This window comes from Bufo gargarizans, chromosome 4 (assembly GCF_014858855.1).
Source record: "Bufo gargarizans isolate SCDJY-AF-19 chromosome 4, ASM1485885v1, whole genome shotgun sequence".
Lineage (NCBI taxonomy): Eukaryota > Metazoa > Chordata > Amphibia > Anura > Bufonidae > Bufo > Bufo gargarizans.
In genome coordinates, this window is record NC_058083.1 from 217764254 (window position 1) to 217779651 (window position 15398).

The following is a 15398-nucleotide window of genomic DNA, read 5'->3' on the forward strand; positions in this document are numbered from 1 at the left end:
GTGCCTGGGCCGTGTGCACTTCTCCCTGTCCCTGCGCTTAGTAGACGCTCCCTCACTCAGCAGAGCTGGACAATGCAGAGCCGAAGCAGCGCAGAGCAGGGAAGGGAGATCTGCCGTCTGCTCAGTGTATAAATGAAAGCAACATGTGGTAAGAGGACCCCTTTGTGCTGCAGGAGATTAACCCTTTGAGGGTGGAGGGCTCTAGTTACTGACACTTTTGGGGGGCTAATGTTACTGGCTAGTGAGGGCAGGCAGGATTAGCCTCAAGGGTTAGGGCAATGGCGGCCATCTTAACTGAATAGTGAGATTGCAGTTTTATTATGCAGACTGGTTGCACTTTGTGTAATAACAAGTAATTGATTATAGTCACAGAAGATACATGTTCCGTGGGGGTTAATACATTTAATTTTGCCTGTAGTGATGAGGATACTTCCCCTGTGTGTATCTGGTAATGGTCTGGATTTTTTTTTTTGCAAAATGCTCTTAAATTTGTTAGAAGTATGTATGAATATATCATATTGATTTCTAATCTTGGAGTATGGGTTAATAAAAATTCAACTTGCCAGACACGTTGCAGTAAAATAATGTAAATTAAATAAAATGATTTTAACTATTGTGCAAAGTAGTATATTAATTTTTAATTTTTCTCATTTCAGATATCTTGCGACAGGAAATTCTTTTTCGTCCTTACATTTTGTTTTTAGAATGGGGACCTCCACAATTGCTGGCGTGGTACGGGCTACATGTGCCGCCATTTGGTTGACACTGAAGGCTTCAGTGCTGCCACCTCCAACCAGGCAGCAGTGGCTTGATATAGCCCAGGGCTTCCAGGAGAGGGCGCAATTCCCAAATTGCATTGGTGCCCTTGACGGGAAGCACATACGGGTTAAGAAGCCACCTAACTCAGGGTCCCGATACTATAATTATAAGCAGTATTTCTCTGTAGTTTTGTTGGCCTTGGCTGACACAAACTACAGGTTTATACTTGTAGATATTGGGTCCTATGGAAGTTCTGCAGATGCTCGCATCTTCAGGGCTTCCAGAATGGGTCGCTGGCTTCAGTCCAACCAACTGGACGTGCCACAGCCAGCAAACCTTCCTGGCTCTACTGGGCCACCAGCGCCTTATGTGGTTGTAGGGGATGAGGGTTTTGCCCTTTCAAGCCACCTCATGCGCCCCTTTCCTCGACGAGGTTTGGATGCCAAAAGACGCAATTTTAATTTTCGCTTAAGTAGAGCCAGAAGGTTTGTGGAGTGCGCCTTTGGCATTTTTTCCCATAAATGGCGTGTTTTTCTGTCGCCCATCCAGCTGGCCCCACAAAATGTGAATACGGTGATCAAGGCGTGTGTAGTGCTGCATAACTACATACGTACCTATGAGTCAATACCTGATGAGGATGCCCAAGTCTACAGTCCGCCATCAGGAAGAGACACTTTACGACTCGGAGGATCTGGATCTGCTGGACTGAGAGTGCGGGAGTTATTTTCTGATTATTTTATGTCCCCAATAGGTTCTTTACCTTTTCACCAGTAGACCGAGACTCATAGGTTTTTATTTTTTCACTTTTTGGCTGATTTTTACCTGGATGGATATCTTTTAGTTAGCTTTTGTTTTTGGTAGTTAGGGACTCGCAAGATAATGAGGACCCTTGACGTGGGTTGCGAGCTTACATATTTTGCTTCATAATATACTGTAGAAAACACAGTATGTGAAATATGTACTAATACCTCATTCCGTCACATGTTGCAAATTTCCAAACACATGTATGCATGCTTTCCCATCATCAGTTAATAAAGTTTGATTTCGCTGCATTTAGAGGTCCCACCAAAATCGCGGAAACATGTTTCATGGCACATAACTCCATCTGTATTGTGTTTTCTATTGTGTGTCTAAATAAAAGGACAATAAATTCTGGAGACCATGTTATGTATATATGTATAATCTAAATAAAAATCAGTTGAAAAAAGTCTTTCCCCCCCAAAAAAAATCGGAAATATACATTTAAAATAGTCTGGGTACTGTTATTGAGCAAACAATCAACCCAATGTGTATATATATATATATATATATATATGTATTAAGGCAGATTGCCTGGATTTGTGGGAGGGGCTGAGGTCCGCCTCCAGCCTATTTAGGGCACTCCCCTTACCTGGCTCCTGCATCATTGAGGTCTGAGCTTTTGAGAGAGGAGGTCGCTTGTGGAGTGTCTGGAGAGTTGCCTGCGAGTCGCTGAATTTCTGGGAGTTTTCGTTGCCATCAGTTCTGGATTTGGAGCATTTCGGTTCTATCTTTCCGGCTTTACTCAGGTTCACTGGGGGTCACGTTTTTGCCCGTTAAATTGCGAGTCATCCATACGGTGCAGCTGGGGCCTCACGGTTGTCCCCTGTACCGGTTCAATTCATTTCACCAAATGCTGCACCATGTCACTGTTTTCTCATACAAGTCACCAGTATTTCATTTCTGTCACGCCTTGTTCATGCACAATTTGTCTACACCGTACCACCATTCCGGTCAGCACCCCTGCGGCAAGCATGCAGTCGTTTCCTGGGCATCCCCCATTTCTGTTAATTTCATTTCACCATACGCTGCACTAATGTCACAGCTTTCTCGCCCAGGTCACCAGCATTTCATTTCTGTCATGTCTTGTTCATGTATAAATTTACCTACACCGTATCACCACTCCGGACAACACCCCAGCGGCTGCAGGCAGTAGTTCCGAGTCACTCATACGGTACAGCCGGGGCCTCATGGTTGCCCCTGTACCGGTTCATTTCATTTCATCATACGCTGCACCCATGTCACGGTTTTCTCATACAAGTCACCAGTATTCATTTCTGTCATGCCTTGTTCATGCGCAATTTGTCCACACTGTACTACCATTCCGGTCAACACCTCTGCAGCATGCGGCATGGTTTCTGGCCTAATCCCCCATTTCTGTTTATTTCATTTCATAGACGCTGCGCAATATCACGCCTTTCTCACAGTCACCAGCATCTCATTTTGTCATGTCTCGTTCAAGCAATCTTCCCACAAGCAACGCTGCGGTCAGCACCCCTGTGGTTTCCAGGCTCGTTCCCCATTTCCTTTTCAGTCCATATCACCCCACAATCATCCACATTCATGCCCCCCCCCCCTCCTCCTCCTCATGTTCATGTGCACGGCTGCAGGAGCACAAATGCGTATGAGTTATTTCGTACGGGTCAGCAGGGCCTCACGGTTGCCCCAGTACTGGTTCAGCTCTTTTCATCATGGCGCACCAATGTCACGGTTTCAATACAAGTCACTAAGCATTTCTGTCACACCTGGGCATGCATTCTCTTTCACATCTGCACCACCTCCGGCCTTACACTCTGACGGCATGCGGCAGGGTCCCCCCTTTTCTGTTGGTCTCACACACGCTGCACCCAGGTCACGGCTTCTCGCAGCAGTCACCGCCAGCTCGTTCTCAGGCATTTCTCACGTCTCCCCAGCAGATTCCGGTCAGCCCCTGTCGGTCCCAGCCCCATTCCCTGGTGGGATCACCCCCCAACATCCATCATTCAGGCCCCCCCCTTCCTCCCCCGTTCATGTCCACTTCACCAGGCTGGCGCTCTTACATACAGATAGTATGGCCCCATGCGGATGGCAGAATCCTGCATAGAAGACAAATCACCAAGGTAAACAACGGCCAAACTTTCCTTTGCTTGTTGCGGCCTCCTCTCCACTCGTTGTCTCACTCACGTGGGAAGACTCTCACCTCCTGACCCGCAGCCTCCTGCCTGTTGCCGCTCCGCTTGCACGCGGCCAATGGCGCCCGGCCGCGTCCTGGGGCCGGTTCTGCGCATGCGCGGCGATATTTCTGCGCATGCGCGGCGATTTTCTTGGCGCATGCGCGGTATCCTGGCACCGCGGGCGGACTTCGGGCGCATGGGTTCGCCGCCAGGGGGTAGTCACCGATGTCGCTCCATGCGGCCACCATCAGTCAGGCCCCCCCTTCCTCCCCCGTTCATGTCATCATCAGGCTGGCGCTCCCCGCCGCCTCCTGCGCACACCACACCCGCACACACTCATCCCCCCCCCCCGGTCATTACGGGCGGCACATTTCGCCTTCACAGGGCTCACCGCGGCCCTGTCGTCCCCTCCCCGCTACCTCCTGCTGGATCAACACTCCTCCCGCCCGCGTCCTGGTGCCTGGTCTGCGCATGCGCGGCCGGGATTCGGCGCATGCGCGGCGAGTCCGTCGCCGCGTGCGCGGTGTCCCGGCGGCCGTGCGAGCCGCATCGGGTGCGGGGGGCACGCCGGCGGACGACGAGAGAACCTCCCAGCACGCCCCATCATCATACTCCCCAGCAGCCCCCCCCTGTTCTCCATCATGGGCACTACCATCATCATGCAGCAGCAATTTGCATATTCACAATCATCCTTCTTACCGGTGTTCATCAGGGATTCAGCATGTCCCACGGATTGCAATGGATTTCAGTGCCAAATGTGAATCTCATCAGTTGGACCGGCAGTGTGATGCATGTTTCATTCCCCTTTTGATAATCAGATCATCAGGGGACGGGAAAAAAAAAAAAAAAAAAAAAAAAACTCACGTCGCTGCTTCACACACAAATGGACAGGTGGAATGGCTGGGGCACGGTCCCTATGCGCCATCCAATTGCAGTCACGCACTTTCACCTGGGCATGGCCACACGGCACGCACCGGCCCCCCCTTTCATACCAGGCGCAAGCCGTCATTTCACGGACAACCGCCATGATCCTCCCGGTCATGCACATGTACCACATGCTTTACACATTTTCTCACACTTTGTCATGTCTACCCCCCCCCCCCTTGTGTTTTAGGCGGTTAACCTATACTGTTTACACTACCGTGTAGCCGGAGAATTTTTTCTTGGTACCAGGTACGTTCACCTGCTCATTTACCTAAATCTTCCTCACATTTCGGACGGTCCCATTAGGGTCTGCGTGCTGGCTTTAGGGCCACCATCATCCCACTAGGTACCCCCCCCCCTTCTTTGGCTTCGCCAGTAGTTAGTGGTCCCGCGAGGCCGACACCCCGCCTCAAACGTACGGAGGCACCTGCCCAACGCGCCATCTCGTTAGTAAGCCGCCTCGCATGTCGCATAGAGAGGGCCTCACCTGTCACTCCCTTCCCCTAGTCCTGTCTTACAGTCACCGAGAGGCCAACGATCCTGCCACTACCTCGAGTGGCCTCATTATCCCCTCGCGCCAAATCATAGGTAGAGCCTCTCAAAGCCGCTTGGCAACTAGCAGGGCCTCATCTGTCACCATGCAAGTATAATTTTTCGCCATCCGGCCTAGCTAGCTTGCCAGCACGATCCTGTGTTTCCCCAAGCTAATCAACTGTTTGTTTACCATGTCTCTGGAAGGGATAGAGAACTTCTCCCTACCTGGCACCCCTGCTAGATCCGTCACTGCTACCCAGGGAGACGGTCTAGCCAGTCCAGCACCCATCAGATCCTGGACAATCCCGCGCATAACGACAGAGTTAAGGTGACTGCATGTTCCCTTCCCCGCCACGGCGAGGGAAGCAGAGCTTTTCCGGCTGCTGCACACGCCAATCGATAAACAGGGAGGCAGGGGAAGGACCTAGCCAGTCCAGCACAGGGGATATACATACCATGCTGTCCTCCCTAAATGTCATCCATGTCTAAAGTCAATGCCAGGTTGGAGAGGCTGGAATCAGTCACTGCGACCCTCTCCTTGGCAGGGCCACCACCGGCAGCATCACTGGCGCCGGCCGGATTGCCAGTGATCACGTCGACCGTTAGCCTGGAGGACCAAGAAGTCAGCCCGGCGCACATAATACCGGAGGAGGAACCTGGGGTACCCATCGCCACCAAGAAGACAGAAGGGCCAGACACGGTCATCACTTTTCCTGGGTACCCAGTTGGATTCAGCCTCAATGCAAGCCAGTTTGCCATCCGGGAAGATCCAGGACATTCTCGCCCACATAGTCAACTACCTTCAACTCAGCACCAGCAACCGCAAAGAACTGCAGTCCCTGTTGGGCTCCCTGATCTTTGCCATGCGCATCCATCTCGGGGTCGCTCATTTATATCACGGCTCCTGCACCTCTCCCCTTTCTCCTACACGACTCGCACGGGGTGTCCCTGGATGCCCACGCTGCAGGCAGCTCTGGGCACGTGGGGGAGATTTCTGTCCACCTGGAGTGGCGGGGGCTTGTTTCTCCCTCAGCCGTCGGACTCTTCCCCCTCTATCTGGTCAGATGCGGCATCTACCACAGGCTTCGCGGCCATTTTTGGGAGCGATTGGCTGTGGGGCAGCTGGCCTCCTGCGGTCCAGGGTTTGGAGGGATTCTCCGCTGCCTCAGCGCTTTGCAAGTTCTACCCCATCGGGGCGGCTGCCGTAGCGTGGGGTCATTCAGGGGCAAACGTGTCGGTCCGGTGCTAGCCAGACAACCATACGACCTGCCAGTTCATCAACAGGATCGTTCCAAATCTCTCACAATCGTGAGGTTTCTGCGGAGACTTCCTTGGTTGGCCGCTTGCAATAATAATTTCTTCTCACATTGTTTCCATGTCCCGGGGGTGGGCAATACGGCAGCTGTCAGTCTGTCTCGCGTCAAATTTCAGGCATTTCATCAAGCTCTCCCAGCAGCGTCACCCACGGCCTCCATCACTCCATCATTCAAACAGCTCATTCTGGATTAGAAGGCATCATGCGGCATAGCCAGTCTTTGTCCCGCTCAGCACTATCAGACGATACACATAGAACACACGAAAGAGCGTTCACACTATTCAACAGGTCCTGTTGGAACACAACATCACGCACCCTTTTATCATGAAGTCTCTTCCGGGGTTGGCTTCTTTTTGCCACCTCAAAATCATGTCATACAACACCATCAAACTATATCTCACTGGCATTTCAACATCATATGCTAATCACACACCCCAATAACATCAGCTTCATGTCCTCGCACCAGATCAAATCCATACACAGAGGTATTCAGGAAACGGAACCCGCACGTCCAGCCCAGAGGCTACCCATAGTCAATCATATCTTCAAAGCATTATCCGACTTACTGGACGCCACGCCTCTTGAAACAGATACCAACTCCATCATCAAAACGGCAATTTACTTGACCATCTACGGATTCCTGAGTTCCTGGAAATTCACTACAGCCTCCACGACCCGAACCTCACCTTGTCTTCTTGTCTCCCACTTGTCAAAACACATGGTTCCCTACATCCTGTCCTTACCTCACTCCAAGAATAGTCAGCACTTACCCGTCAACATTTCATTACCCCACGCACAACAGTTCCAGTCAGGGTCCTGGATGCTCACAATCAGCGTCACAAGTTCTACCCTCTCAACCGCTACTTCAACTACATGGTTCGGTACTCACCACCACCACCTTCATGACCCATGCCGGGTCATCCCTCACACAACTAGGCCTCAATGCAGCCAACTACTCAGGGCACTCCTGTCGCATTGGAGCTACGTCCACGGCCTCCAGTGCCAACATCCTCACTCATGTCATCAGGGGATTGGGGCTCTGGGAGTCATCCGCTTACGCGCAACACATTCCCAATCCAACACAAGAGTCAAGAGTGGCTTTCCAAAACATGTCGGGTTAAGCCATTGATACATCAATTGGTTACAATAAACTGGTTATTTCCATTTTTGCCCTCTTCTTTCTCAGGCCTACCTCATCCTCGGTTTCGGCACACCACAACCGACTGCACTCATTCCCTGCTTTCCCAGGGCTCTTCACTGTACTACCGTAAGCCCCTTACACAAGTATTAAGGCAGATTGCCTGGATTTGTGGGAGGGGCTGAGGTCCGCCTCCAGCCTATTTAGGGCACTCTCCTTACCTGGCTCCTGCATCATTGAGGTCTGAGCTTTTGACCCTCCCACCACTCCACTCATTTACAACTCATTTCTTCCATATCTTTTCCTTGGGTAGGCCCTCTTCTTTCTCAGGCCTACCTCATCCTCGGTTTCGGCACACCACAACCGACTGCACTCATTCCCTGCTTTCCCAGGGCTCTTCACTGTACTACCGTAAGCCCCTTACACAAATATATATATATATAGTTTAACTGTTTTTGGCTAAGATAACTGTATAGTATATTACTATGCAGTATATCTTCCAATACCATATATTGTCAGTACTATAGTATTAGACTTCCTTAAAAAACAATACAACACTATAGAGTACACTATTAATAATGTTGTGTATGTGTTGCTGATATATAAATATGCTATGTCTTTAACCACCTCCGGACCGCCTAACGCACATGTGCGTTCCGGAGGTGGCAGGCTGGCGCACAGTCACGCATATATGCGTCATCTCGCGAGACGCGAGATTTCCTGTGAACGCGCGCACACAGGCGCGCGCGCGCTCACAGGAACGGAAGGTAAGCGAGTGGATCTCCAGCCTGCCAGCGGCGATCGTTCGCTGGCAGGCTGGAGATCCGAATTTTTTAACCCCTAACAGGTATATTAGACGCTGTTTTCATAACAGCGTCTAATATACCTCCTACCTGGTCCTCTGGTGGTCCCTTTTGTTAGGATCGACCACCAGAGGACTCGGGTAGGTCAGTACAGTCGCACCAAACACCACACTACACTACACTACACTACACCCCCCCCCCCCGTCACTTATTAACCCCTTATAAACCCCTGATCACCAATGATCACCCCATATAAACTCCCTGATCACCCCCCTGTCATTGATCACCGCCCTGTCATTGATCACCCCCCTGTCAGGCTCCGTTCAGACGTCCGTATGATTTTTACGGATCCACGGATACATGGATTGGATCCGCAAAAAGCATACGGACGTCTGAATGGAGCCTTACAGGGGGGTGATCAATGACAGGCGGGTGATCACCCATATACACTCCCTGATCACCCCCTGTCATTGATCACCCCCCTGTCATTGATCACTCCCCTGTAAGGCTCCATTCAGACGTCCGCATGATTTTTACGGATCCATGGATACATGGATCGGATCCGCAAAACACATGCGGACGTCTGAATGGAGCCTTACAGGGGGTGATCAATGACAGGCGGGTGATCACCCATATACACTCCCTGATCACATTGATAACCCCCCTGTAAGGCTCCATTCAGACGTCCGCATGCGTTTTGTGGATCCGATCCATGTATCCATGGATCCGTAAAAAATCATGCGGATGTCTGAATGGAGCCTTACAGGGGGGGTGATCAGTGACAGGGGGGTGATCACCCTGATTACCCTGATCACCCCCTGTCATTGATAACCCCCCTGTAAGGCTCCATTCAGACGTCCGCATGCGTTCTGTGGATCCGATACATGTATCCATGGATCCGTAAAAAATCATGCGGATGTCTGAATGGAGCCTTACAGGGGGGGTGATCAGTGACAGGGGGGTGATCACCCTGATTACCCTGATCACCCCCTGTCATTGATAACCCCCCTGTAAGGCTCCATTCAGACGTCCACATGCGTTCTGTGGATCCGATACATGTATCCATGGATCCGTAAAAAATCATGCGGATGTCTGAATGGAGCCTTACAGGGGGGGTGATCAGTGACAGGGGGGTGATCACCCTGATTACCCTGATCACCCCCTGTCATTGATAACCCCCCTGTAAGGCTCCATTCAGACGTCCGCATGCGTTCTGTGGATCCGATACATGTATCCATGGATCCGTAAAAAATCATGCGGATGTCTGAATGGAGCCTTACAGGGGGGGTGATCAATGACATATACCCATGCTGGGTGAGAAAAATATCTTGGTCAAATGCCAACTTTGTATAAAAAAATGGGAAAAGTTGTCTTTTGCCAAGATTTTTCTCTCACCCAGCATGGGTATATGTAAAATGACACCCCAAAACACATTCCCCAACTTCTCCTGAGTACGGCGATACCAGATGTGTGACACTTTTTTGCTGCCAAGGTGGGCAAAGGGGCACATATTCCAAAGTGCACCTTTCGGATTTCGCAGGCCATTTTTTACACATTTTGATTGCAAGGTACTTCTTACACATTTGGGCCTCTAAATTGCCTGGGCAGTATAACTGCCCCACAAGTGACCCCATTTTGGAAAGAAGACACCCCAAGGTATTCCGTGAGGGGCACGGCGAGTTCCTAGAATTTTTTATTTTTTGTCACAAGTTAGCGGAAAATGATGATTTTTCTTTTTTTTTCTTTTTTCCTTACAAAGTCTCATATTCCACTAACTTGCGACAAAAAATAAAAAATTCTAGGAACTCGCCATGCCCCTCACGGAATACCTTGGGGTGTCTTCTTTCCAAAATGGGGTCACTTGTGGCGTAGTTATACTGCCCTGGCAATTTAGGGGCCCAAATGTGTGAGAAGAACTTTGCAATCAAAATGTGTAAAAAATGCCTGCAAAATCCTGAAAGGTGCACTTTGGAATATGTGCCCCTTTGCCCACCTTGGCAGCAAAAAAGTGTGACACATCTGGTATCGCCGTACTCAGGAGAAGTTGGGGAATGTGTTTTGGGGTGTCATTTTACATATACCCATGCTGGGTGAGAGAAATATCTTGGCAAAAGACAACTTTTCCAATATTTTTATACAAAGTTGGCATTTGACCAAGATATTTTTCTCACCCAGCATGGGTATATGTAAAATGACACCCCAAAACACATTCCCCAACTTCTCCTGAGTACGGCGATACCAGATGTGTCACACTTTTTTGCTGCCAAGGTGGGCAAAGGGGCACATATTCCAAAGTGCACCTTTTGGATTTCACCGGTCATTTTTTACACATTTTGATTGCAAAGTTCTTCTCACACATTTGGGCCCCTAAATTGCCAGGGCAGTATAACTACCCCACAAGTGACCCCATTTTGGAAAGAAGACACCCCAAGGTATTCCGTGAGGGGCATGGCAAGTTTTTAGAATTTTTTATTTTTTGTCGCAAGTTAGTGGAATATGAGACTTTGTAAGAAAAAATAAAAAAAATAAAATCATCATCATTTTCCGCTAACTTGTGACAAAAAATAAAAAGTTCTATGAACTCACTATGCCCATCAGCGAATACCTTAGGGTGTCTACTTTCCGAAATGGGGTCATTTGTGGGGGTTTTCTACTGTTTGGGCACTGTAGAACCTCAGGAATCATGACAGGTGCTCAGAAAGTCAGAGCTGTTTCAAAAAGCGGAAATTCACATTTTTGTACCATAGTTTGTAAATGCTATAACTTTTACCCAAACCATTTTTTTTTGCCCAAACATTTTTTTTTTATCAAAGACATGTAGAACAATAAATTTGGCGAAAAATGTATATATGGATGTCGTTTTTTTTGCTAAATTTTACAGCTGAAAGTGAAAAATGTCATTTTTTTGCAAAAAAATCGTTACATTTTGATTAATAACAAAAAAAGTAAAAATGCCAGCAGCAATAAAATACCACCAAATGAAAGCTCTATTAGTGAGAAGAAAAGGAGGTAAAATTCATTTGGGTGGTAAGTTGCATGACCGAGCGATAAACGGTGAAAGGAGTGTAGTGCCGAAGTGTAAAAAGTGCTCTGGTCATGAAGGGGGTTTCACCTAGCGGGGCTGAAGTGGTTAATAAAGATAAGTAACAATATAAATTGGTGAAATAAAACTCTGTTTATTTGAACATAAACTTCTGAGTCATCTTGACTTTTCTCAAAATAAAATTCTTTTCATACAGAAATTAAAAATAACATAACTTTTATAAATTGGTATAATGTGTAGATGGTGATGGTGGGGCCTGATACTGTGGCATAGGGTAGGGTGGTTGGGAAGGGGGGGCCAGAGTACTGCGATGATCCAGGCTGCGAAGTGATGGGTGCAGACTGCCCATATCCAGAATCTACCTGATAATGTTGCCCATATGGGCGAGGAGGTGGCCCATAATGTCCCCTTGGCGGTTGCATTTGAGGAGGAGCCGGCAGCGAAGGCTGGGAGTGCTGGGAAACTGGCATCGGTTGGGGGCCATACAAGTTCCCATGGAGCCGCCAATTTTCAAGGCCCTCGAAAACGATATGTGGGTCATTGGGGGGAGTGGCTGCATCCAAAACTATATTTAGAGCAGCTTTGGTGCGCAAAACTCGTTCTGGAGGCAGCCTGCGCAAATATGAGCCCATACTACGCACATAATGGTCAAACTCATCCTCATGCCGGGCTCTGGCTAAATAATCCAGCACCTGCAGATTTACATTTGTATCGGCAGGAGTGGTTGCCCGTCGTCTGGCCCTGCTTGGAAGAGACAAAGGCATGGGGGGGGGAATCTGCTCCAGAAACAGGTGGTGGTCTGGATGGTGCAGTGCTTTGTCCTGGTGCTGTGTCTACCTGTGATGGACCAGAGGGAGCATCTTCCTCATATGCACTGGACATCTGCGGTGCAGACTCCGCCTCTTCTTCCGGTAGGTTGTCCTCTGTCCTTTAAAAAGAATCAAAAAATTATAAATTTAGAAGATGAAGTGTATTTTCTTGTATTACTATTCACGGCACATATTACAATAATCATCCATTTAGTTTATACAACAGTACTACCTGACCTACATAACATATTAAATTTTGGAGATTAGAAGTGTCATCGCTGCCCCTAAACACCATTGAAAAACCACTTGTCATGTTGTTAAAGCAAATGTCATCATGGAAAAGGAGACAATTTTCAAGTTGGTTTTGTTTTACAAATATGTCTATTTTACCTGATTTTTGGAAAAACATATATAACATTAAAGTGTTTTTTTAATCTCAGAAAACAGCGGCATATTGCTCGGATATGCCCCCATTGTCTTAAAGGTGTGGGTCACACCAATGGAACCAGCACCTATAGCGAGAAGGGAGAGCCAAAACTGAAGGAGAGTGCACTGCGCATGTGCAGCTGACGTACATTCATTTATATGGGAGAGTGGGGAATTTGCGCTGGGTGGTGGAGGTACCCTGGCAAATCTGCCCTCCTCCAGCCACAGCCATCCCCGCTATGTTAGTTAGTGATATAGCACGTAAATTTAGAGTAGAACCTTCCTAATCACAGGTGCATAACCATGAACCAAACATAATAAAAAAAAAATATGGCTGCACACCGTTATAGATATACAAACTATTGATGAAAGAAATGGGGGTCATTCTAGATAAAAGTGATCCAATAACGACTAAAAATGAGTAATTTAAGCTCTTAGCGCACATACGTGTCGGGCCAATCTACCAGGCGTTTTAAGGTGGCTTTCACAGATGGATCCATTAAAACTATATTAACAATAAATAGACTGCCTAACTTTGAAGTTACTTTTATTAAAGCCTACAATATTCAGGGCAGTGGAGGAACCAGCTACAAACCTACTCTGCTCAGAAGTCCCAGGTAGATGGGCGTGTTCTTGATATAGCTGCTATCAGACAATGGTGGCATATCCTAGTGATATGCCCTCATTGTGTTAAGATGGGAATACCCCTTTAATTACATAGTCTACAAACAGTGTATATGGATATAAATATCTAATGGTCATTGAGTAAAATAAACTTACGGACGCAGCTCCATGACCTCACGAAGAAACATCAGCTGGTTTTTGAACATGTATGGCCTTTTCTTGCTGGCCCCGGACCCGCTCCTCGCATGTAGCAGCATTTCCTTGCGGAATTGGTCCCTGCAACTCCGCCAACGATTCTTGACATCGTCCACTTTAAAATAAATCAAAAAAATATAATTTTATTAACCAAAATAAACAGTCCGACAAATTATAACATATGACATACATGTGCTATGCTAAAAGGAGCAGGGACGTGCACACATACTGCTCGATAAGGGGGCTTGAGCCCCTGCCTCTTTTAATGCCTACATCCATTCCTTCAGGTAAAGCACAATTTATTCACCAGTCTGCACGCTCACTAGTGCAGGATCAGGGTGACAGGGTCTTTTAAAGGCTAGCACAGGGGCTGCCTGGGTCACAGACATGCATGATGCATGTCTGCAACGACACGTCACCCCCCCCCCAAGCGGGATTAATGCAGGGGAGCAAGCGCCGGCCTGTATGACTCCGTCTGCTGCCTAAGTTCCTTTATTGCCTGTCTGCTCTCAGTGGCTGCCCTGGTTAATATATTGTATATAATTTCAAGTCCTTAAAACAAAACAAGTATGCCAAGGAACAATAGTTGTAGTGCTTTGTCCCTTTGCATACTGGGGGTTGTAGTGCTTGGTCTCTTTGCATATTTGACTCTGTAGAGTCTGGTAATGACATAATTTTTCCATAATATGTACGGTTAAACCCAAAAAGTTTTTTTTTTTTTTAAGAACTTTAAAAGCCCCTGCCCTTCCAAATATCTGTGCACGTCCCTGCTAGGGAGGATTAAAGATTACATGTGCTATGCTAGGGAGGATTAAAGACTACATGTGCTATGCTAGGGAGGATTAAAGACGACATGTGCTATGCTAGGGAGGATTAAAGACGACATGTGCTATGCTAGTGAGGATTAAAAGACGACACGTGCTATGCTAGGGAGGACAGCAAGGATCACACAGGTATACATTGCCTACTTACCCAAATTCTGCCGGCTTTTGCCATGGGTTTTTTCCCAGATGGATTCAAACAGCTCCTTGCTAATTTCCACCCAGGCCTGATCTTTTTTATACCGATCGTGGTAGTCATCACTGCGCGTATCCCAGATGCATGGCCTATCTTGCACAAGGACTATCAGCCTACCAACATCCATTGGCCGTGGTGTCTTTGGCATGTTAGCAAAGAAAATCCAAGGCTCCGCAAGGGATGGAAGTGTGTGCTGAGTAAACTACAAAACTCCTGCCTCATGTGCTGCCTTCAGTCACACACTGAGCAACTCAACTTCCTGTCTGAAATCCATTCTGGGTTGCTAAGTTACTTGCGTTTAAAACGCAACGCATGACATCCGGATGCACTACGATTTTCACGCAGCCCCATTCATTTCTATGGGGCCTGCTTTGCGTGGAAAACGCACAAAGAGGAGCATGCTGCGATTTTCACGCAACGCACAACTGATGCGTGAAAAACATCGCTCATGTGCACAGCCCCATAGAAATTAATGGGTCAGGATTCAGTGCGGGTGCTGTGCGTTCACCTCCCGCAACGCATCCGCGCGGAAAACTCGCTCGTGTGAAAGAGGCCTAATGGACCTTCATAAGGCAAAGTCAAAAGCTGCACTTTTCACCCAGGATGCATTATTAATGGGTAAAAAGAGTTCTAAAAGAGAGATTGGAAATATGAAAGCCCATAGGTTCATGTTCTCATTCAAATATAGTCCGATGGTGTATGCCATCCATAAAACTATATATCAGAATTTGGACATACTGAGTGGTGACGAATCCTTGAAAGACTTGGCACAGAACATACCTATTATTGCGTTTAGGCGTAGCCATACCTTGAAAGATAGGTTGGTCAGAAGCAGGTACCGTATTTTCTGGCATATAAGA

General features: G+C 47.9%; 1 protein-coding gene across 1 annotated transcript; it reads right to left on the reverse strand.

Moving 5' to 3' along the window:
• Positions 1–11594: 11594 nt before the first annotated feature.
• Positions 11595–14771, reverse strand: LOC122936193. The gene is made up of 3 exons (XM_044292281.1): positions 14494–14771; positions 13483–13636; positions 11595–12395 (listed from the first exon to the last, which is right to left on the reverse strand). The coding sequence occupies exons 1-3, from the start codon at positions 14684–14686 to the stop codon at positions 12128–12130; spliced, it is 615 nt and encodes a 204-aa protein (XP_044148216.1). The 5' UTR covers positions 14687–14771; the 3' UTR covers positions 11595–12127.
• Between the last annotated feature and the right edge of the window lie 627 nt (positions 14772–15398).